This window comes from Capricornis sumatraensis, chromosome 6 (genome assembly GCF_032405125.1).
Source record: "Capricornis sumatraensis isolate serow.1 chromosome 6, serow.2, whole genome shotgun sequence".
In the NCBI taxonomy this organism is placed as follows: Eukaryota; Metazoa; Chordata; class Mammalia; order Artiodactyla; family Bovidae; genus Capricornis; species Capricornis sumatraensis.
Genome location: NC_091074.1, coordinates 37,854,384 through 37,880,759, shown reverse-complemented (window position 1 = coordinate 37,880,759; position 26,376 = coordinate 37,854,384). Strand labels below are relative to the sequence as shown.

At 35.9% G+C, this 26,376-nt stretch overlaps 1 protein-coding gene across 2 annotated transcripts in view; it reads right to left on the bottom strand.

The window, feature by feature from the left end:
- Positions 1-350: 350 nt before the first annotated feature.
- ZDHHC21 (zinc finger DHHC-type palmitoyltransferase 21) overlaps positions 351-26,376 on the bottom strand; it is a 49,769-nt gene continuing 23,743 nt past the window's right edge. For both annotated transcript variants that reach the window (XM_068974522.1, XM_068974523.1), the window contains 3 exons: positions 16,557-16,673; positions 1,034-1,077; positions 351-483 (listed from right to left, as the gene is read on the bottom strand). In XM_068974522.1, coding sequence (XP_068830623.1) covers positions 351-483; positions 1,034-1,077; positions 16,557-16,673 — 294 coding nt within the window. The remainder of the gene's footprint in view (positions 484-1,033; positions 1,078-16,556; positions 16,674-26,376) is intronic.

Sequence of the window (26,376 nt, the reverse complement as noted above, 5' to 3'; positions counted from 1 at the left end):
AATTTTAAATACACACACACAAATCTGTAACACTGTTAGTACTAAAAGAAATTATGTACAATTATTTCATCCCAATCAGTGCCTTTTGAGTTTAATAACAAAAGCATTTAAAGAAATCCCTGTGGAAAGCTAATTTGAAAGTAAACATGCTTTAAAACTTAAATATAGATCTTTTATTAGTCCCACAACAGGATCAAGATCACTATTAAAATAAAGCCTGGGGCACATTATGATGCTTAAGATTGGTGGGTGGATTTTAATTGACTTGAAGACTGTCATAGTTCTATTATCAGAAAACCTGTAACGCATTTCCAGCATGGAGGACCCATCTGTGCCCACCATCCATCTGTTTAGACGTGATTGGCAAAGTGGTAGGGAACTCGCAGTGGTTGCCTCCGCCTGAAAGGAATAAACCACAGGATCTTCCAACGAGTGCCAAAAACTTCTGAGAAGGTCTGCTGCCATGGCTTTCGGGGCCTCGATCTGCAGAAGACAGCATTATTAGTGAAAGACAGCTCTCCCATGGTGCACTTCAGTCAGCTGAAACAATACAGGTTGGCTGGGGATCCATTACTGGACTCTGATGAATTGTGTCCCAGCATCACAAACACAGCTTTCCTTTCATTATGGCATGCAGCTGAGTTTTAACTCTGGATAGCAGATATTGTATCTGTGTCGTCAATCAACCTAGGCAACTTTTGAAGCAGAGGAGAATCTCAGGATTAACAGAATGTGTGTCAACAACACAGTAGCAAATCTCTTTTGATGTACTTTCAGGACAAATAATTTAACTTACTTTAGTTAGACAAGGGACAAGAATGATCAGTACTTATTTTGTTTGAAAACTATCACGGCTAGAAGACCCCTACTGTAAGACTGGGTCATGCTTGTCTAGCTCAGACCTTAGACAAGGTACCGAGAAAAAGCCATCATTATATTATCTATCTTTTCACTACATGCACACATTTTTCAAGTGTAACCAGTTGTTCACATTTTTAAATAAGAACACTACAGAGTTCACTTTTATACTTACATTTCTTCACAACAGTTTGACATCTTTTCAATGGATGTTGTATCCTATTAAAGATTTAAAAAATTATACTCAGGTATGACAAAGTTTTCAAGGCTTTATTTTATATCTATTTTATGGGCTTTATTCGATACTTTATGATGTTTTTAATCATATTAAGAGAATATTCTGAAGATATAAACAGTCTACATATAGGTACTAAGAACTCTAAATTATCCATGTACATTGCTGAAATTCCCTTGGAAAAACAGAATCAATATTACCTTGTGCTAAAAAAAAAAAAAAATTCAATTATAAACCCCATTCCCCAAATTGTAGGAGTCTCACTTCATTAAAAAATACCTTTTATTACATTTCCCTTCCAGATAATTCTTTTAAAAGCCTATAGTTAATTCAATTGTCACATGCATTCAAAATTAAATACCAAAATATTAAAGACACTAGTGAACAGAAAACTTTAAAGAGTCAACAGTTGCTACTGGTTATGGATTTCTGTAAACCAACACAAATTCAACAACAGTCTATGCATTTACCATGCTACCACACTATTACTTGAAAAGTAAAGCTAACTGATTAGTATTTAGTAAAAACTGCTTCAAAAGAAAAAACAGTCCCTTCATAATAATGCAATTTCTCATTATCTGTTTTCTAAAAGGCTGTTAAGACAAATATATAAGAAAAAGAACTCAATAAAGAGAATAAAGTTTCTAGACATACTAGTCTAATTCATGTTAATGGAAGACATCATTAGACTGAGAAACTGGGATGGATAAGGAATATAGAAATAATTAAAAACACAAGTAACATAATCTTATTTTATATACATATTTACATTTTTTTAATTTATATTTTAAAAATACTTTTAAATAGTACAAAAGAAATACATTCTTTTTAAATATACAAAAAAGTTAAGAGTTTTCCTTTTACCCTATTTATTAGCTTCCTCATATACAGCAGGTGGACTGTACTATTATTCAGCAGTACTACTCATGCAAATATTTTTAACTGCAACTCCAATTCCAAAAACTTCTTTAGATGTGATTGTCTTCCAACACTACTACTAAAAAATACCTTTGCTTCAAAAAATTCTTTAAAAGAAGCTACATGAATGGCTCATAATATTAAATTCTTATGTATGAACAGGAAAACAAATCTATATTTTTTTTAGATGACTAGTAACCAATAACAGAGTTTCACTTCCAGATTTGTCAGGAATGTGTGAGGAGGTTATAGATTAGTTACTCTATATTCACTAATTTCCCTAGCATTTTCTGAAATTCATGATATCCAATGACAATTCGACTCATAATTAACCTTTCCTAGTTCTACTGCATGCATAATTTGCTCAAAATAATGTTTTACTTTGTGAAAACATAGTCTGCAAATACATGTAAACATTGATTAGAAACTTAGAGGGAAGTTGGGGCTCTGGTTCTATATCTGACAAAAAAGTGAAGGAAGTCATTTAAATGGCTTCTTAGAATTGATGGTGACAGGTTATTATGAAACAATTAAGACAGCTTGCACAAAAATATGAAGGAAGAAACAGAAAAGAAATTTAAAACTGTTATGAGGAAAGGTGTATAAATGGCCCTGAATTGCAGGTGTAGATAACATTTGAAACTAGAAACTATTTCAGGATAAGGAAGGCAATTATAAGGTTAAACTATTATAACTAGCTAATAGTACAGGAAATGTTTTACCATGCCTAAACTCACAACTTGATTATAATTCTGAGGAATGTTTGTGACAGTAAAAGATCAACTTAAAAGACTTTGTATTTAGACTTCCTATGGGGAAAGCTCTTACTTTCAAGTGCTTTTGATGATATCTTTCTAGAATCTGGTTCAAGAAATAGCAGGAATACTACCTTTCAAGTCATCATAAACAGTTATTCTATCAAAGGATGTAGTGGTTTACCATGATTTTATGAACAGGACTTGTGGGGCAACCTATAAAGGACTATTTTTTTTTACCCCCCTAGAAATGGCAAATGCTTAGCTCTCAGCTATCCAAAATACTATTATAAGAACAATAAATGGCCAAACATGTCACAAAGTTTTTGCACTGGCCTTTATACAACATACTCAGGGCAACAAAAGTTATCAGCTATCACATTCATACACACAATAGAAACAGTAAACTAGAGGAGAGATTACTAGTGAAGGAACGTTGACAGTTACAAGTTATTTTCAAGTGCCAAACTACATTCAATACACTTTTAGTTTTGTTTTATTTAGGCAGGGAATTGTGGAATATTTCACAGAAAAACTAAAAATAAATAGATTTTGTTGCAAATAATTCTATTGAACATAAAAGACTCAATACCTTTAGTGACTATCACAAAAGGACCAATAAGATAATTACTATCTTCAAGGAGTAATAATACAATCTTTTAAATTCCTGCTATATGTAGGACAGCTATCTAGAAAAAATCAAATTCCTCAAGGAATGATAAGAAACACATTTTTATTGTGTGTTGTCTACAATCAAAACACCTTATTTCCAATGAAATAGTTATGTCTTGATTATGGTCTAATGATCAAAACAGCCAAGACTTGTGTCAGTCTGCATAAGTGAGATATATGAAAATCCTTTCCTAGTTTAAAAACCAGAAGTTTATTTTCTAAAAAAAAAAAAAAAAAAGAATAAACTAGAAACAAGCAAGGCTTACAGAAACATAGCCCTCATGTATTTTATCAAATATACTCTATCTTCTCCCGATGGCTGACCTAAGAAATGATTTTTCAGGTTCAGTCTAAGGAAATATGTTTGACTATAAAAGAACGATGTATCTCTTAACTAATAAGATTATAACTGGAATGAAAAAAAAGTTTCTAATAGGAAGGGAGAAGGAGGTATTATTGCCTATGGGAAAAATTGGGGGTGAGAGAGGCGAAGAGCAAGAATTTATCACCAAACATTTCCTGGTTAACAGATCTGAGAATCCAGTCCTCTTGGGATAGACTGCTTGATGACACAATTCATCCAACTCACTCACTCTGCCTTGAGTTCATCCTCACCAAGCAACACTTTGCTGTGCACACAGCTGTACAGGAGAGTGTACTGCAGAGTCCTTTGGTACCTGACAGTCGTACATAAGGGAATAGTCACTCTGGTTTATATGACTATCACTTTTGCATCTAGAAGTAACAGTTACTACTTCTGGGCCTGATTACCCCTGGAAACATTTTCAAAATGGAGTTTCCAGAGCTATCAAACAAAGGTCTGAGGAAAATAAGAACATTCTGTCAGAAAGAAGACAGTTCAACCTAGCTGCCCGCTCTCATTCGTCTCAGTATAGGTCTTCTTGATAGTTTTTACTCTGCTGCACACACCTGACTCAACAACTCTGCTGATTTAACCTGGAGTAAAAAACACTATTAAGAAAAGTCTATTTCAACTAGAGATGATATACCTCTTGTGTCTACTAATAATTTTTGTAATTCTAAAACAGACGTTAGTTGACTTCCTATAATTTCTGATCAACATACAGAGAGCAACTCATTTCACTTTGTATCTTTCATAGCACCAAACCACACAGAAAGTGGGTACTCAATATATGTTTGCAGCACTAAACTGATCGAACATGGACAGAAATAACATTATTTCTTATCTTTATTTTTCTCAATCCAGAGAGAGAAAAACTTCCTCCTAACCTTAAACCTCTCTTATTCTTTGAGGTCAAACTCACTATCTTACTCACTTGAAGAGACAGTTTTTTAAAAATCCATCTTTCACAAAGGATCAGCTATATCTTTTATTAGAGATCTTAAGTTCATATAAACATTTAATCAATCATGAAACCAAACTGAGAAGACTGTAGATCTTACGTTTATAGCCACTGAAAATTTCTTTCCAAAAGAATTTCTATTATCCTTTTCTGTGTGCGCTTAGTCGCTCAATTGCATCTGACTCTTTGTACCCCATGGGCTGCAGCCTGCCAGGCTCTTCTGTCCATATGGATTCTCCAGGCAGGAATACTGGAGTGGGTAGCCATGTCCTTCTCCAGGGGATTTCCCCAACCCAGGGATCAAACCCAGGTCTCCTCCACTGCAGGTGGATTCTTTACCATCTGAGCCACCAGGGAAATCCAAGAATACTGGAGTCAGTAGCCTATTCCTTCTTCAGGGGGACTTCCCAACCCAGGAATCGAACCAGGGTCTCCTGCACTGCAGGTGGATTCTTTACCAGCTGAGCTACTCAGGTTTTTAATCAGCCTCTTTCTGGCTGTTCAAATACTACTACTAGGTTTTTGTAGGAATCAAATGAATTAATATGTTAGAGCCCTTAATAACTCAATAAATGGCAAACCTAAGTTTTTACTGTAGGACTTGGAGATATCTCAGTTATATTAGATTGTAACTAGACAAAATTATCTTTAAACAAAAGTGATTTTCATAATTAAAATGACATGGACTGTGGAAGACTACACAAATAAAATACAATGTCCAAAAGGGACTTATAATCTGGTTGAAAAAATAGGTAGTAAGTTTTATACATAAACCATGACTCATTTACTCATTTATTCCTCTATCAAAAATTTAATAAGTACATATTATACAGTAACAAAGAGCTTACAGGCTAGTGACAGTTAAATATATAAGAAATAATTATATGGTAAGCCATACACTATTTTAAAACAGCTGAAAACTTATGTTTGCAATCAACAATCAACTCAAGGTCAATTACCCTTACATTTTTAATACAAAATTATACTTTTAAGATTTTTTATCAGTAGAAGATGGGCTAATGTGCCCCTTTGGCTTGGATTTGAGGAGTAAGTAATATAGCGACAGAATGTGACAGAGAAAAACATAAGAATCACTGTGGAAAAAGATATACCAAGTTAACTATAAAGTTCACTGTTTTTTCCAATCCTGTAAGTTGTAAAGTCAGAGTAAAAATTCATGTGGATTCGGAACATGAAACAATAAAGTGGGAAAAATCACAATTAAAAGGGAAAGTCATAAATGTTTAGCTTCCTTACCAAAAAAAAAAGCCATCTACTTAATCACTGAAGCAATTAGTCATGCCTAAAGAAAATTAAACGGCGCTATTCCTATTTTTAAAAGTACAGAAATAGATCTAAGTTGTTTTAAATGACTTTTAATCTTATCAGAAATAGTTAATTAATTACACTGACTAAAGAGAGAGGATGTAATATAAACACATTTACCCACAGAACAGTTTTATACTAAAGAGCAATCCAGTTCCACACATAATAATCATGATGCTAGGAGGCATTTTTAGAAAGAAAGCTTTCCTATTACTAGGCAATGTAACTTAGCGTGTATTTAAACTAATTCTTTTGCTAGAGTGAACCTAGTTTCCATACAGGTCTCTACTGTATCCAAAATTCAAAGAAGTATTATAGCCAATATTAGAATATGACACTGAAAGCATTTAAGAAGTAACATTTTAAATTTTAATGATTTTTCTAGGTTTTAAAAAGCTACACAGATACTTCCTATAATATTATAATTAGAAATGCTGTATTAGAAACATATTTTATTTTTATTAAATGAAAATATAATTCAGAAAGGAAAACAAAATGTTGCACAGAACTCCCTTTGTAGAAATGTAAGTGAGCGAGGTTCAGCATAATTGGCAATGATATCCATATTTGCAATGCTGATTTAGAGCTGAGTAAACCAAACATAATTTGTACAGAGATTGTACTGAACACTTAATTCATCGCACTGATTCAGGGGATACTTAGCAAAATTTCATTATAAGTCTTAGGACTACATTTTTGGGTACATGTCTAAAAGGCAGGTAAGTTCACTAACTCTGATGAATAAGAATGCTATTTAATAGATAATCTCATTTAAGCTAATTTAACATTTTGAACATAAGATACTTTTCACTGTAAAACATAATCAAGTTAAAATTAAAGTCACTCCTGCATCTGTGAGTCTGTCTATGTTTATTTAGGTAATCATGAGTGAGAATTTAGGGAGGAAAACATTTTCTCCTTTTATTCTGAAAAGCTTTGCTCTAAGCTATCCTCAGGAATTTTAAGTAGTGGTCCAAAAATAGTACCTGTGAGACCAAATATAAAAAGTTCAAAATTTTTTTCTTTGGGAACTTAAAGCCTTTTACAAAACTGCAACTAAATATATCTTCCCCAGCCTACCCTCAACCTCACCACAACTGAGAAAAGCACTAAGCTCCAGAGACACCATCAAAAGCTTCAGCTTTTACACAAACTCCACGGTACCCTGAAAATAAAAATGCGTGTATACAAAATTGAGATAAACTGTCAGAACAGTGTCATGGTGTACAATAGCTCACTGTCAGACCCTCACCAGAAGGCGCTGTACCAGCTGTTACCAGCTTCTTGATTAACTCTCTCCAAGCCCAGTGACTGAAAACACGGCTAATACAATCATCCAGCACTATTAGTATTGGTGCTCATCAGAATGGACATTATTCTTGGCTGTGTGTGAACTACTGCATGGTAAGAAATACTGACAACAGCAATTACACTAATAACATCACTATCCATTTCATTCAGAAACAAACAAAAAGGCTAAATAGTCTAAGTGAGGAATAATTAGAATAATCTGTTCCCTAAATAAAGAATGTTTCAAAGCAAACTTTGAAAACACTTTTAACCTCAATATTAATTTTAGTCAAAAGGAGCAAGAATATATATTTAAACCTTGTTTTTTAAAATTAAGTCTAAAATAATCAAAGGTAATCCTTAAAAATTGGGTTTAAGATTAGTCTATTTCATAGAAACATCTGGCTGGGGTGAAATCTTTTAACCTTGGAAATGGGATCACAAATCCAATATTTTTAAATTTAAGTAATTTCTAATTATTTTATCTGGGTCACAGTAATTTGTCTTACTAGGTCTAAAATGACACTGGATTATCATTAACTATGATTAACCTGTTACCTTTTACTATCAGTAAAAAGATGGGACTTTTCCTCTTACACAGGAAGGAAATGTTTTATTTTTCCAAGTAAGGGCAGATAATGGGAAAAAATTACCAAAAATTAACATGTAGCTTCCTCAAAACTTCAATCTAAACCTAAATAGAAATAGCATTTGTTCTGCTTGTTTGTTGTGTATTTCAAACTATGTAATTACATAATTTCTATAATGAAATGATACTCCTACCAATGTTTTCCAAAAATGTATCTTGGTCTTTGGGGTGCAGGAGTAGGGGAAGGAGAAACACATCAATGGGAGGAATAAATTTACCAAGATTCCTTCTCCTCCTTTTCTTTTTTATGCTACCTGACAAATTTTCGTCACTACTTTCACATTCTAAAGAGAGATCCATGGATTCTGACAGTGACAAAAAGATGTCCCGATGTGAAATATCCTATAGGTAGTATCAATTTTTTTCATTAAACAGGAGGCATATGTTATAAAGAAAGGAAGCAAAATCTATATTTTAAACTTTAATTTTAACATTAAATCTATTTTAAATACGAATAATTCACTAGATTTAGAATTAAATATTGAATGCATTAACAACTTTATATAATTAAGCCCTAAAGAACCTTAAATCAATGTGGGAAGTAGTGCATTCTGGAAATTTAAAAAGAAAAAACAACTTTTTCATTAAAAAGAGTGGTACTTGAAGTACCTTAAGAGAATCCAGGTAAATGCGATTGAAATTTACTATAATTTTTAAGAATTTAGATTCAAGAGGAAGTACAGTAACTAAAGGTTGGACTAGCAAATGGAATATATAAACAGCAAGCAAATTTTATAAAGAAAGGAAGCAAAAATCTTCATTTTAAACTTTAACACTAAATACTATTTTAAATACTTATCAATTCATTAGATTTAAAATTAAACAATTAATGCATAACAACTTTATATAATTAAGCCCTAAAGAATCTTATATCAGTGTGGCTAGTTGTGCATTCTGGAAACTAAAAAAATTTTTTTTCTTCAAATAGTGGTACTTGAAGTACACCATGAAAGCCCAGGTAACTCTCAGACATAAATCACAGCAGGATCCTCTATGATCCACCTCCCAGAATTCTGGAAATAAAAGCAAAAATAAACAAATGGGATCTAATTAAAATTAAAAGCTTCTGCACAACAAAGGAAAATATAAGCAAAGTGAAAAGACAGCCTTCTGAATGGGAGAAAATAATAGCAAATGAAGCAACTGACAAACAACTAATCTCAAAAATATACAAGCAACTTATGCAGCTCAATTCCAGAAAAATAAACGACCCAATCAAAAAATGGGCCAAAGAACTAAATAGACATTTCTCCAAAGAAAACATACGGATAGCTAACAAACACATGAGAAGATGCTCAACATCACTCATTATTAGAAAAATGCAAATCAAAACCACAATGAGGTACCACTTCACACCAGTCAGAACGGCTGCGATCCAAAAATCTGCAAGCAATAAATGCTGGGGAGGGTGTGGAGAAAAGGGAACACTCCTACACTGTTGGTGGGAATGCAAACTAGTACAGCCACTATGGAGAACAGTGTGGAGATTCCTTAAAAAATTGCAAATAGAACTACCTTATGACCCAGCAATCCCACTGCTGGGCATACACACTGAGGAAACCAGAATTGAAAGAGACACATGTACCCCAATGTTCATCGCAGCACTGTTTATAATAGCCAGGACATGGAAACAACCTAGATGTCCATCAGCAGATGAATGGATAAGAAAGCTGTGGTACATATACACAATGGAGTACTACTCAGCCGTTAAAAAGAATTCATTTGAATCAGTTCTGATGAGATGGATGAAACTGGAGCCGATTATACAGAGTGAAGTAAGCCAGAAAGAAAAACACCAATACAGTATACTAACACATATATATGGAATTTAGAAAGAGGGCAATGACGACCCTGTATGCAAGACAGGAAAAAAGACACAGCTGTGTATAATGGACTTTTGGACTCAGAGGGAGAGGGAGAGGGTGGGATGATTTTGGAGAATGGCATTCTATCATGTATACTATCATGTAAGAATTGAATCGCCAGTCTATGTCTGACGCAGGATACAGCATGCTTGGGGCTGGTGCATGGGGATGACCCACAGAGATGTTATGGGAAGGGAGGTGGGAGGGGGGTTCATGTTTGGGAACACATGTAAGAATTAAAGATTTTAAAATTAAAAAAAAAGTGAAAAAAATAAAATTAAATTAAATTAAAAAAAAAAAAAAAAGAAAGCCCAGGTAAATGCAATTGAAATTTACTTTTTTTTTTTTTTTCGGGATTTAGATCCAAGAGGAAGTGCAGTGATTAAGGCTAAACTAGCAAATGGAATGTATTCTGTCTCTTAATACTTGCATTCTTTTTCAAATGTTTCACATATATTTAATTTCTGTACACATGAGACCTGTCTACTATACTATATGTATACAGAAAGAGATGAAACTTTGGGAGAGAGCTTTATTTAACAAATAGAATTTCTACTCAGAGGCTTCCCAGGTAGCTCAGCCAATAAAGAATCTGCCTGCAGAGCAGGAGACCCGGGTTCGATCTCTGGGTCGGGAAGATCCCCTGGAGAAGGAAATGGCAACCCACTCCAGTATCCTTGCCTGGAAAATACCATGGACAGACGAGCCAGGCAGGCTGCAGTCTACAGGATTGCAAAGAGTCTGGCATGACTGAGCAACAAACACACACTCAGTTTTAGAAATGCCACAACCTTAAAACCAATATCATATCAGATATGATAAGTAGTTTTATGTCCAACTCAGAAGTGATACAAAAGCTTGAGAGCAGAAATTCTTAAATGATCTTGAAGCCTATGCTGCCAAACCCCATTTTCTGAAGCTACTAGGACTGCTTAGGTGAGAAGGAAATTGTTACTGTCAGCTATAAGCCTGATGACTCTCAGAAGTAACTTGTAGTCTTAACAGCAATGCTATCAAATGTCCATTTCCAGTCATTAACCATAGGAAATTAGGGAAATCAGAGAAACTTCATTTCAGGAAATATAAATATGATTTGGAAAAACTCAAAAGTAGAAATTTAAAAATGCAAGCATAATCTGGCAATTTAGACTCAACTTATGAATGGACTATAAAGTAATAATTATGAATGAGTATAAAGGCAGAGAAAAAAGATTTTAGGGGAAGATCTATTCTCGTCCACAGGGATATGATTAATATCACATTACTTATCAACATCATTAGATAAATCACGAGATATTAGAAAATATATCAAGCGACTGAATAATAACAAAGGTTTATCTAAACAGACATCATCCAATCCATGAATGACCAATAAGCACATGAAGAAGTGTTAAATATCATTAGTTATCAAGGAAATGTAATTTAAAACAACTGTTTATTATTAAAACCTATAGAACAGTCAAAGTCAAAGAGGAAAGTGAAAAAGTTGGCTTAAAGCTCAACATTCAGAAAACTAAAATCATGGCATCTGGTCCCATCACTTCATGGCAAATAGATGGGGAAACAGTGGACACAGTGGCTGACTTTATTTTTCTGGGCTCCAAAATCAGTGCAGATGGTGATTGCATCCATGAAATTAAAAGACATTTGCTCCTTGGAAGGAAAGTTATGACCAACATAGACAGCATATTGAAAAGCAGAGACATTACTTTGCCAACAAAGGTCTGTCTAGTCAAGGCTATGGTTTTTCCAGTGGTCATGTATGGATGTGAGAGTTGGACTATAAAGAAGACTGAGCGCCAAAGAATTGATGCTTTTGAACTGTGGTGTTGCAGAAGACTCTTGAGAGTCCCTTGGACTGCAAGGAGATCCAACCAGTCCATCCTAAAGGAGATCAGTCCAGGGTGGTCATTGGAGGGACTGATGCTGAAGCTGAAACTACAATACTTTGGCCACCTGATGAGAAGTGCTGACTCATTTGAAAAGACCGTGATGCTGGGAAAGATTGAGGGCAGGAGAAGAAGGGGACGACAGAGGATGAGATGGTTGGATCGCATCACTGACTCAACGGACATGGGTTTGGGTGGACTCTGGGAGTTGGTGATGGACAGGGAGGCCTGGCATGCTGTGGTTCATGGGGTCACAAAGAGTTGGACACGACTGAGCGACTGAACTGAACTGAACAGGTGCAATTAAAAAGACTGGCAACAATAAATATTGATGAGTATGTAAAGTAACCAGAATTCTCATACACTGTTGGTGAGATTGCAAAATGGTACAATCACTTGGGGAAGAGGCCTGGCAGTTTCTTATGAAATAAAAGATAAACCTATCTTAAGTGACCAGCAATTCTTCTCCTAGATATTTACCCAAGGATATGAAAACGTCTTTCCACAAAAATACTTGAACAAGAACGTTCATAGCATTTTTATTGATAATTACCAAATTATGGAACCAGACCATTTGTCTATTAATAGAATGTGTAAACAAACTGTGGTACAGTCATATAATGGAATATACTCGGTAATAAAAAGAAATTATCAGTACATGTAAAACATGGATGAATCAAAAAACATTATGCTGAAAGAAGACCTAGATAAATGGATACGAGTCAAGTTCTATAACGAATTCTAATCTATGATGGAAAAATAACCAGATCAATGCTGCTTCTTCACAGCACATTGATCTACTGATAAGAGGCATAAGAGAACGTTCTAGGGTAACGGTAGCAGCTCTATTGTGAAAGAGGTTAGGGATGCGCATGTATGCATTTATGCCATTGTATGTAAATCTTGTCTATGGTACATTTTGAGTAAATTTACATAAGTGGTATGAGTTAAGGCCTCAACTTCATTCTTTTGCATGTGGACACCTAGTTGTCTCAGCAGCATTTGTTGACTTTTCTTTCCCCCATTGAATTTCTGTTCTAGATACAAGTCCTGTATCAGTACTCATATAAATGGAATCATACAAATCTGTAACCTTTTGTGACTGGTTTCCTTCGCTAAGCATAAGGCTCTCTGGGTTCATCCATGTTGTTGCATGCATCATACTTCACCTCTTTTCAAAGCCAAATAATATTCCATTTTATGGACACACCACATTTCATGTATCCACTCATCAGCAGATAGATATGTGGACTGCTTTCAGTTTTGGCCTATTATGACTAATGCTGCTATAAATATTCATATACAAGTTTTTGTGTGAACATATGTTTCAATTTTCTTGGGTATATACCTAGGAGTGGAATTGCTGAATAAAAGATAATTTAACTTTTTAAAGAACTGTTAGACTATTTTCTAAAGTATACGCCCCATTTTACATTCCCACTAGCAGTGTATGAGGGTTCTGATGCCTCTGCATCCTCACCTCTGATATTATCTTTATTATACCCTCCTCGTGGGTATGAGAGAACTTCCCTGGTGGCTCAGTGGTAAAGAATCCACCTGCCAATATAGGAGATGCAGGTTTAATCCCTGGGTCAGGAAGATCCCCTGGAGAAGGAAATGGCAACCCACTCCAGTATTCTTGCCTGGAAAATCCCATGAACAGAGGGCCCTGGCAGGCTACAGTCCATGGGATTGCAGAGTCGAATAAGACTTAGCAACTAAAGAACACCAAGGATGCATGAGAAGTGATAACCTAATTATGGTTTTCATTTTCATCTCCCTGATGACTTATGATGTTGAACATCTTTTTGTGTATTTATTGTCCATTTGTACCTTCTCTGAAGAAATGCCATTCACATCCCTTCCTCATGCTTTAATTAGGTTATCTTTTGATTACTGAGTTGTTTTTTTAATCTATTCTAGATACAAGTCCTTTATCAGATATGTGACGTGCAAATACTTTCTCCTATTATGCGAGCTGTCCTTTCATTTTCTTGATAGAGTCCTTTGAAGTTCAAAAGTTTACAGTTTTAAAGTCCAAATTAGTCTTATTTTTCTCTGTTTGCACTTTTGGTATCATATCTAGGATATTATTTCCTACTCTAAGATTTACCACTGCCTAATCCTACATTTTCTTCTAAGAGTTACATAATGTTAGACCTTCCATTTAGGTCTCTGATCCATTTTGAGTTAATTTACATATACAGTAATTACATATAATGGAAATAAGGGCCCAACTTCATTCTTTTGCATGTGGATACCAAGTTGTTACAGCAGCATTTGTTGAAAAGACTTTTTTCTTTCCACCATTGAATAATCTTGCTACTCTTGTTGAAAACTGATTGACCATACAGATATATGTTTATATGTCTGGACTCTCGATTCTGCTTCATCTATCCTTATGCCAGCAATACACTTTCTCGATTACTGCTGTTTTATGTTAAGTTCTGATGCATCTTCTTCACTGAATATATTTAGGTAAACACTTAAGCTTTTATACATATTGTGTTATATATAATAATGAGAATCTTTTTTAACATACATGTTTCACATGTAATATACACACATGTGAAAAAATTACTATCTATAGGTTGGCCAAAGGGGTTGTGCATTTTAAATTGTGATAGACACTGACAAACTGACCTTCAAAAACTTTATACTAATTTATACCCCCACCAATAACAAATGAGAAAGCCTATTTACATCTGAAATGCAGTGTATTTCCAAATGTTTTTGGGAAGTTTGTTTTTTTTCCTTGTTTTGTTTTTCTCAGTGTTATTTTTCACATTTTAAAAATCTTTTCTGGAGAAATGTCTATTTAGTTCTTTGGCCCATTTTTTGATTGGGTCGTTTATTTTTCTGGAATTGAGCTGCATAAGTTGCTTGTATATTTTTGAGATTAGTTGTTTGTCAGTTGCTTCATTTGCTATTATTTTCTCCCATTCAGAAGGCTGTCTTTTCACCTTGCTTATATTTTCCTTTGTTGTGCAGAAGCTTTTAATCTTAGTTACATCCCATTTGTTTATTTTTGCTTTTATTTCCAGAATTCTGGGAGGTGGATCATAAAGGATCCTGCTGTGATTTATGTCGGAGAGTGTTTTGCCTATGTTCTCCTCTAGGGGTTTTATAGTTTCTGGTCTTACATTTAGATCTTTAATCCATTTTGAGTTTATTTTTGTGTCCGGTGTTAGAAAGTGATCTAGTTTCATTCTTTTACAACTGGTTGACCAGTTTTCCCAGCACCACTTGTTAAAGAGATTGTCTTTACTCCATTGTATATTCTTGCCTCCTTTGTCAAAGATAAGGTGTCCATATGTGTGTGGATTTATCTCTGGGCTTTCAAACACATGAAAAGATGCTCAACATCACTCATTATTAGAGAAATGCAAATCAAAACCACAATGAGGTACCACTTCACACCAGTCAGAATGGCTGCGATCCAAAAATCTGCAAGCAATAAATGCTGGAGAGGGTGTGGAGAAAAGGGAACACTCCTACACTGTTGGCGGGAACGCAAACTAGTACAGCCACTATGGAGAACAGTGTGGAGATTCCTTAAAAAATTGCAAATAGAACTGCCTTATGACCCAGCAATCCCACTGCTGGGAATACACACCGAGGAAATCAGAATAGAAAGAGACACATGTACCCCAATGTTCATCGCAGCACTGTTTATAATAGCCAGGACATGGAAACAACCTAGATGTCTATCAGCAGATGAATGGATAAGAAAGCTGTGGTACATATACACAATGGAGTATTACTCAGCCATTAAAAAGAATTCATTTGAATCAGTTCTGATGAGATGGGGAACTGGAGCTGATTATACTGAGTGAAGTAAGCCAGAAAGAAAAACACCAGTACAGTATACTAACACATATATATGGAATTTAGAAGGATGGCAATGATGACCCTTTATGCAAGACAGCAAAAAAGACACAGATGTGTATAGCAGACTTTTGGACTCAGAGGGAGAGGGAGAGGGTGGGATGATTTGGGAGAATGGCATTGAAACATGTATACTATCATGTAAGAATCGAATCGCCAGTCTATGTCCAATGCAGGATACAGCATGCTTGGGGCTGGTGCACGGGGATGACCCAGAGAGATGTTATGGGGAGGGAGGTGGGAGGGGGGACGCATGTACACCCGTGGTGGATTCATGTCAATGTATGGCAAAACCAATACAATATTGTAAAGTAAAATAAAGTAAAAATTAAAATTAAAATAAAAAATAAAAAAATAAACAAAAATAAATAAATTAAAAAAAAATCTTTTCTGTTGTGACAAGTCCACTTTGGCTAATAAACACATGCAAAAAACAAAAGCCCTTTACTTACTAATAAAATGTTTATACCTGCAACTCTATTTTTTGGAACTTACCTTAAATTAGTAGTTAAAAGAGAAAAATAGAGATGTTCAAAGAACTATTTGTAATATAGAGAAAAAACTGCATAGTAGATACTGATCAACAGAAAAATGATTAATTAAAATATGATGTAGTCACTAAACAGTGTATCAAACTATTAAAAACTATAAACATGAAGTTTGTAGCCATATAAAACTAAGCTAATTTTTAAAAGCAGGATACAAAATTATATGTACATTCTATACTCTGATTATAACTATAATTACACAGGGATACAAAAATGGTACTATATAAATGACTATGGGTAAGTTTCTCTTTAATTTCTAAACTTTTTGTAACCTTTTAGAATTAAGTTCATAATTAGGACATATGTTCATAAATACATTACATTAAAAACATACTTACTGTGATGATGCCAATTAGTTGAGTATAAAACAGTCCAGTTATTCCAACTAACATTGTAATGCCCATAAAGGCAGCTAGTCTCATTATGGCCAATTCATGTCTAACAACAAAGAGGTCCTGTAAGAAAAAGGAAGTCTTAAAAACAATTCAAAAATTACTTATAATTGCAATAATAATCAAGAACTGAGCCATAACAATTTCCCTTATTATCGTAAAAGAACCTCACTCCCCTTTTATGAGTTTATTCCACTTTATAAATATATAAATATCTGAAATTGTCAAAACTAATTGTAGTTCACAGTAGCAAGCTGAGAAACAGGATTTTACTACTCTATTATCAGATAAAAACTCAATCCTAAAGTTGCAAATTACCCATGCTCATTTGCAGCAAAAAACAAACCATTCTTCAAAAATCAAGAAAAAAACAAACAGATGGTGCACAATCTCTGGTTCAACAAACAAAAATTTTATTATGGCACTGGTAAAAAGCTTGAATGCACAAGTCTGATTCATAATATTAAAGTTCAAGTGGCCAAGATACCTAGAGATTATGTATTTTAGTCAAAATGAGAGGAACACACAAACAATAGGATCACATGAACAGCTCTCCTCAATCTCCCCTCATTCATTCATTCATTCATTCACTCACTCACTCATCCAACTACCACTGCCAAGCACTGAGCTATGTAGGAGAAATGTAAAAATGATAAAGGTATGGTCTGTGCCCTCAAGAAGTATGCAATTTATTCACAGAGAGAAGCCGACTTTGCAAAACCCTAGAACTATGAGATATATGTTTTAACAGGAATGTGTGCACAGAGGACAGGAGAAACAAAGAGGGATGCCTAGACTGAAAGGTTAGAAAGAGAAAAGCTGTGAGGGAAAACTCATTTTCCAGCCCAGGGCATGAAGAAGAGAGTCTTGAAAGTGATCCAAAGAAACTGTGGCAGGAGGTCAGGAAAACAAGGAGAAGCCATTTCATTTACCCTCAGAGTTCTTTCCTTCTCTCTCCTTCCTCTGGATAGACTAGTCCAGTCAAGGGAGATGAAAGAACACAGACTTCTGGAAGCCTGTTGCTGCAAAGCTTTGGAGTAAAAAAGTCACAGTGGATAAAAAGCAACAAAGGAAGGGGAAGGACCCCAAAACATAACCATCCACATGCTTTTTCAATACTGATTCAGGTTAGGACTTAACAGTACTCTGGTGGCAATACCAGAAACAGGGAGGTCACTGAACATAATGACCTTGTTTGAAACAAAAGAACTGATGCTCTTCTATGTACCATAGGGATCATCCGCCAGGCTCAAGCACAACTCTGAGTCCACACTCAAACCACCCAGTTTATCAGCTGGGAAGAAATTAAAATTCACCAAGACACTTAAGATGTTACATAATAGTCACATATTAGGCAGTCATTTCAAAACTTCAGTAAAAAGAGAACAGAGAATCCCTACAAAACATGTAAAGAGGAAAAGATGGGGCTATAAATGACACCACGAATTCAGTACAGTAAGCTCTTCTACAATGCTTTTTCAAAGCACAAATATGCTCCAATATGACTGATACATTAAGCAACAATTTGACCATAGCAAGGCTCTTGTGTTTGTTTATATGTGATTTTATCTGCAAGAAACCCAAAATGAACAATAAAACCTTCACCCAAGCCATACTGGAATACACAAAATACACACTGTCAAACATCTACCAGCTACCTCAACTTGTCATAAGTGTTATAAGTCACATTCATCCACAGCTGGTATTAAATTTTCCCTCCAATTTCAGGTGACTCTCCTCCCATCACTTGTAATAACTCACATAAGGCAACCCTTCTGGATACTCACTTCCACGAGAAAATTTTAGGTCTCTTCTAAGGTAAAACGCAATGTTCCTTACAGCATATCTTAACTAGTTAACATGTAAGACCATGCTGCTGTTTTTATTAGGTGTCCTTTTTAAGTGTCACTGACAAAGTTTTTGAATATTTTCATTTCTCTGCATAACCCTTATGGTTTTCTTTGAATGATTTTGCATAGTGGGGCAAATTTTAGGAATTCACACATTGTGCTATGTAGAGCTCACCCTAATAAAAAAAACATACGGTCCCCAATTTACAATGGTTCACCTTATGACTTTTTGACTTTAAGATAGTGCAACTTCGGATATTTTTAATTTAGGATGGGTTTATCATGATGTATCCCAGTGTAAGTCAAGGAAAATCTGTGACACATGTAACCAAATAAAATTCATCCTCTTTTTCCCCAGTGAAAAGATTAAAAAATTCTCTGCCAACTAGAATTTATACCTCTTAGGGATGAAGACGAGACTATAAAAGATCTATTTAAAATTATATTTATCCACTTAGATATACATTTATTATTGAGTATTTGTGTAAAATAGTAAAATAATTCAGAAGTTGCTTTTTATCACTCTTTTTAAAAAAATGTATTTCAATCTTATACACACATAATTAACATAAGTACTAAATCCATACTTTGAGGCATTTAACACACATCCCCAGAGCACAACATCTTTACTTCTGTCTTCGATTTTTCTTTTTTTTTTTTTTAGATACAGTACTTTTGAATCCAAAAATTGGCTTGGGAAATTTTATCTAAATCACAAGTACCCATTTGCTATTTAAAGCTTTACTACATAATCACTGTTAAGGCTGAATTATGGCTCTCCAAAAACTTGTATGTCGAAGTCCTCATCCCACCTCATCTTCAGTACTTCAGAATGTGACTGTATTTGGAGAAAAAGCCTTTAGAGAGCAGATGAAGTTAAAATGGGACACTCAGGGAGGGCACTAATCCAATCTGACGAGTACCCTTATTAAGAAGAGGGAACTGAGAAACCCAGGGAGACACCGTGCGTGCTGCAGCACAGAGGCGAGACCACGCGAGGGTAGAGCAACAAGGGGCCACCTGCAGAAAGGCCTCCAGTGGAGCCAGAACTGCAGACGTCCCAGTCCTGGACTCCCAGGCTCCGGAACTATGAGAAAACGTCTTTCTGTCGTTTGTGTCCCCCAGTCTGTGGTGAACTGTATCAGCCCTAGGAAACTAATAATACGGTAACTGTGCTTATAGTTTTCATTTCTTCCCATTTTTGTTAAGAAATGTGTTTATACATAGATGAACACAGAAAACACAAGTTCAGTTTAGAGAAAAGAACGTGGACATCTGACCACACACACAGGCGCCCTCACTGCATCTCTTCCCCTCATCCAACCCCTCATCCCTGACTTAAGGGAAAGGTCACTGACTGGCTCTTCAGACATTCTTGATGCTACGTTTCTGTTGCTTATTACAATATCTTTTCATACTCCGAGTCTATTTTTTCATTCTCTTTATGGCAACTTTTGATAACCCCACATTCTTAATGTAGTCCAATTCATCAATCTTTTCTTTGAGTGCTTTTTTGTTTTGTATTTCGGAAATCTTTCCCAATCCTGAGGTAATAATGACATTCTCCTATATCATCTTCTAAAGCTTTTAAAAGCTTTTTAATTTTGCCTTTCATATGTGGGTCACTAGTCCACGTGGAACTCATTTTTGTACACAGAGAAATACACACTTCTGAATTTACTTTTATTATATGGATATTCAATAGTCCCAGGATGGTTTATTGAAAAAGCTGGCCTTTCCTCAGTGATCAGAGGTCAAGTCTCCATACATGAATGAGTCTGATGTGGGCTCTTCTATTCAGCTTTCTTGGTTTATATGTTTATCCCAATACTAGTGAGCACATCTTTGTTACCATGGCTTTGTACTAACTCTCCATATCTAGGTGGCCAAATTATCCCAACTTGTTCTTTTTCAAGAATATCTTGTTATGGGGTTAAGAGACACAAACTACTAAGTGTTAAATAGATAAGCAACAACGATATATTGTTCAGAACAGGGAAATTCAGTCTTTGTATTGTTATAAATTGAAATGGAGTATAATCTATAAAATATTGAATCACTAGTGTGTTACATCTGAAAATAAGATATTATGGTAAATGAAGTATACTTTAAAAAAGGAATTACTGGTTATTCTAAATACAGCTGACCGTTGAACAACACAGGGGTTAATCTGTATATAATTCATAGTAGGCAATCAATACCCACAGCTCCTTAGCATCAGGAGATTCAACCAACCGCTGGAGTAGTTACTACTGAAAATACACACAGGTAAGCAGTCCTGCATAGTTCCAATCTGTGTTGTTCAATGGTCAACTGTAATTTATATTTCCATAATAACTTTTAAATCAGATTTCAAGTTATGATATACACACTCAGACATACACACACCTGAGATATTCTCTCCACTAAGAGTCACAATTTTCCCCTAGAGGTCTTGTGCTTCTTCTAGTCAGATTTCCTTCAGGAACTTCCTATTTCTTGATTCAGTTATAAATAGTTCTGCTATTAATTTCACTGTCTAAAGCATTGCTTGCTGCCATTTAGAAGTAAAACTGATTTTTAAAAATATTTTATTAGAGTCACACTTCTTAAACTTTCTTTTAAAATCCCAAAGAATCTTCGAAATAAATTATTTACACAATCATGCCATCATGACTTTTACATATTTACACAAGAGTAACGATGGGCTTATTTATTTCAGCAGTTTTACTGTTTCCTTCTTCTTCTTGCCTCACTGTATAGACTAGAATTTCTAGCACTGTGTTTCATAACAATGGTTACGGGGGCAGAGAGGCATCAATACCTTGTCCCGCAACTTGGAGGTCAACATTTTATCATTAAACAAGCTACAGCTGCTGTGTTGTGTTCTGTGTGTGGTTTTTGGTTGTTGGTTTGTTTTGGAACCATTTACCTCACTCAAAAAGCTCTCTAGTTCTAGTTTGCTAAGAGTTTATATATGAATGGAGGTTGAATTGTATCTTCGTCTTCATACATTGATATATGTAGTCTTCATACACCTGGGGATCTTCCCTAATCTGTTAGTGTGATAAAGTATACTGATTGATTTTCTAGTGTAAAAATAACCTTTCATTGCTAAAATAAACTTAACTTGTCCAGGCTGGTTATATATAACCAGATACAGTTGGCTAAAATTTTGTTTAGGGGTTGTTTATCTATGTTCATAATCAGACTAGTCTAATTTTCCTTCTTTTTCTTATTATCTTTGATAGGTTATATATCCAACATATGTTATACACATAAAATAAGTTGGGAAGAGTTTTCTCTTTACCTATTATTTTAATAAGTTTGCATAAGACTGGAATTATTGTTCCCTTTCATACATGACAGAGTTAGAACTCACTGGTAAATGTGTGAATATTCTTTTCAGAAAAAGTTTTAACTACTCACTCATCATCATTGTATTACCCATGTTTCCAGATTCTTCCTGCTGCTATACTATGTTTACGATCAGGAAACTCAGTAATGTAGAGATGTCAATTATCCAAACTGATGTACAGAATTAATACAATCCCAATAAAATTCCCCCACCAGTAGAGTCCTACTGGTAGGAGTTTTTCACTTTCTTTTGATTTGTAAACTGCCAAGTAAGCGGTTTCTAAATTTCACTGGAAAAATAAAGGCAGAGGACAGCACAGCACTCCTATATAAAAAGCACAAGGCGAGGATTTGCTCTCCTGCATGCGTCCTCAGTAGGGGCAGTACTGCCCCCAGGAGAGAGAAAATTGGTTCCTGGAGGATAAAAAATCGTAGCTATTACAGTGATTTGTGGCTGTCCAAAATCAGTCCTACCTGATAAAATATTATTCCTTTAGTATTTAACTTCACAGAGAGAAGAGGAGAAAGTGTCTAAAAAGGCTCCTGAGGGGAACAGAAATAATGGAAATAAAAAGGCTGAGGAACACTCCTACACTATATGACAAGATTTCTTATAAAACAACAGTTGTGGATTTTCCTGGCAGCACACTGGATAAGAATCCACCTGCCAAAGCGGGTGGCGCAGATTCCATCCCTGGCCCAGGAAGACTCCATGTGCCAGGGAGCACCTGCCCAATGTGCCACCACCAGAGGCCCTGCTCGGGGCCCACTGCCACTGAAGCCATGCTTGTAGAGCCTGTGCTCTGCAACAAGGGAAGCACCGCGGCGAAAAGCCCACACCCAGCAGTGGGAGTGCCCTGCTCACCGCAACTAGAGGGAGCCTGTGCACAACCACAGAGACCCGGTGCAGCCAAAAATTAATGATTATTTTGCATTTTAAAAAGTCCTAAAAAAAACAGTTGTGACACATGATATTGTACATGAGGTGGTGACCAAAACCATCCCCAAGAAAAAGAAATGCAAGAAGGCAAAGGGGTTCTCTGAGGAGGCCTTACAAATAGCTGAGAAAAGAAGAGAAGTGAAAGGCAAAGGAGAAAGGGAAAGATATACCCACCTGAATGAAGACTTCTAGAGAAATCAAAGGGAGAAAAGAAAGCCTTCTTAAGTGAACAATGCAAAGAAATAGAGGAAAACTACAGAATGTGAAAGACTAGAGATCTCTTCCAGAAAATTGTAGATACCAAGAGAACATTTCATTCAAGGATGGGCACAATAAAGGACACAAACAGTATGGACTTAACAGAAGCAGAAGATATTAACAAGAGAGGGCAAGAATACACAGAAGAACTTTACAAAAAAGATCTTAATGACCTGGATAACCACGATGGTGTGATCACTCACCTAGAGCCAAACATCCTGGACTGCGAAGTTAAGTGGGCCTTAGGAAACATCAGTACAAACAAAGCTAGTGGAGGTAATGGAATTCCAGCTGAGCTATTGCAAATCCTAAAAGATGATGCTGTTAAGTGCTGCACTCAATATGCCACCAAATTTGGAAAACTCAGCAGTGTCCACAGTGCTGGAAAACGTCAGTTTTTATTCCAATCCCAAAGAAGGGCAATGCCAAAGAATGTTAAAACTATCATACAACTGTATTCATTTCACATGCTAGCAAGGTAATGAATGCTCAAAACCCTTCAAACTAGGCTTTAACATTACATGAACTGAGAAATTCCAGATGTACAAGCTGGATTTTGAAAAGGCAGAGGAACCAGAGATCAAATTGCCAACATCTACTGGATCACAGGAAAAAAGCAAGGTAATTCCAAGAAAACATCTAGCTTGGCTTCACTAACTATGTGAAAGCCTCTAACTGCATGGATCACAACAAACTGTGCAAAATTCTTAAAGAGATGGAAATACCAGACCATCTTACCTGTCTCCTGAGAAACCTGTATGCAGGTCAAGAAGCAACAGTTAGAACCAGACGTGGAACAATGAATGGACTGGATGAAAACTGGGAAAGGAGTACATCAAGACTGCATATTGTCACCCTGCTTATTTAACTTATATGCAGACTACATCACTTGAAATACTGGGCTGGATGACTCACAAACTAGAATCAAGATTGCAGGGAGAACTATCAACAATCTCAGATATGCAGATGACACCACTCCAAGGGCAGAAAGCAAAGAAGAACTAAAGAGTCTCTTGATGAGGGTGAAAGAGGAGACTGAAAAAGCTAGCTCAACATTCAAAAAAACCAAGATCATGGCATCCAGTCCCATCACTTCATGGCAAACAGAAGGGGAAAAAGTGGAAACAGTGATAAAGTTTATTTTCTTGGGCTCCAAAATCACTGTTGATGACTACAACCACTAAATTAAAAGACGCCTCACTCCTTGAAGGAAAAGTTATGACAAAACTAGACAGTGTATTAAAAAGCAGAGCTATCCCTTGGCCAAAGGTCTGTATAGTCAAATCTACGGTTTTTCCAGTAGTCACATATGGCTGTGACAGTTGGACCATAAAGAAGGCCGAGTGCTAAAGAATTGATGCTTTCGAACTGTGGTGCTGGAGAAGACTGAAACTAGAGCACTTTCTAACACCATACACAAAAATAAACTCAAATTGGATTAAAGATCTAAACCTTTAAGACCAGAAACTGTAAAACTCCTAGAGGAGAACATAACGCAAAACACTCTCCGAGAGTCCCTTGGACAGCAAGGAGATCAAACCAGTCAATGCTAAAGGAAATCAACCCTGAATATTCGCTGGAAGGACTGATGCTGAAGCTCCAATATTATGGCCATCTGACGTGAAGAGCCGCCTCACTGAAAAGATTGAAGGTAGGAAGAGAAAAATATGACAGAGGATGAGATGGTTGGATGGCATCACAGACTTAATGGACATGAGCTTGAGCAAACTGCAGGAGCTAGCGTACGATGGGGAACCTGGCGTGCTGCAGTCCATGGGGCTGCAAAGAGTCGGACATGACTGAGCAACCAACACATACAGGGCTTTGTCTTAAAATCTGTTTTCTTGTCTATCTATACTCACTCCCGAGAAAATCTTCTATCAGGTTCCATGGCTTTAAGTGCCATCTTTATACTAAAGGCCCCAAACTTATATATCTAACTCACACCACTCTATTGAAATCCAGACTTCTGTATCTTAACATCTATATGTCTACTTAACATCTGTTCTTGGATACTGAATTGGTACCTCAACAGATACAAAATTTTTTAACTTTTTCCTAAAATGTGGTCTTCCTCCAGGTTCCTCCCTCTCAGTAAATGGTATCTCTATTCTTCCAGTTCAGGACATAAAACCTTGCAGTCATACTTAGCTTGTCACTTTCTATCTCATATCCCACATCCAAATCATCTCCAAATCCTGTTAGCTCTCAAACTATAAGACACCACTTTTCAACACTCCCACTATCCCCTATCCACTGCCATCTTGTTGGGACTGTATTTTAATAGTCTAGTAACTGATCTTTTTGTTGCCATCATTTTCCCTAAATTTATTCTTCCTAGCAATCAGTTTTCCTTCTAAAATGTAAATGAGTCTGTGTAATTTTGCTAGAAATCCTTCAATAGATTCCAAGTCTCAATCTTTAAATTAAACCTCCTGACAAAACAAAGTCTCGCCTCCAATCCCAGCTCTCACTGCTCTCAGTTATCTCCTATTACTGCTGCCCTTTCCACTCAAGATACTTACTGTACCTTGAAAATATCAAGCACGCTCCCACCTCACATTCTTGGCATGGGATCTTTCCTCTCTCTGGAAGGCTCTTCCTCCCAGTATCAGTGACATTCTTGAGTTTCAGGTCTCTGCTCTAATGTCAATATGAGAAAGGCCTCCTGTGACTGTATCAGCATTACTTTCTATCCCTTACCCACTTTTGTTATACATTTCATAATACTAACCTTATACCATATATTTGCTTATCACCTGGCTCCTCCAATTAGGATGTAGGCTCCTTAATTCATGAACTTGACTGTGGTCTCCGCTGCATCTTCAGAGCCTAGAAGAGGCACCGTGCACAGAGAAGACACTCGACAAATATTTTTTAACTGATTCATGAGTGTTCTTCAAAATTTTTGAAAATAAACAACTGTTTTACAAAGAAAATTTTACATCCAAAGTGGTAATAATCTTAATCAGTAGAAAGCAATTTTATTCATAACTATTATTTGTAAGTTACTTTCTGGCTTTTTTTTTTTTTTTTTTGCTGGCCCAGGATGTGGGATCTTAGTTTCCCAACCAAGGATCAAACCTGTGCCCCCTGCAGTGGAAGCACGTAGTCTTAACCACTGGACCACCACAGAAGTCCCCGTTTTCTGTGTTTTTATGAGACTAGCCTGAAAATTAACATGAGAGGTATTTGTGATCTTTCTGCTACTGTGAAGGGGTTTGTCAGCCTCCACATCACTGTGCTTTGTGCCAATTCATCCTCTTTTGTAAGGGATGGCACTATGCACTGCAGCACATTTAGCAGCAGCCCTGCTAAACGCCCGCAGCACTCTCCCAGTTGTGACCATCACAAGTATCTCCAGATATCCTTACCAAACTCT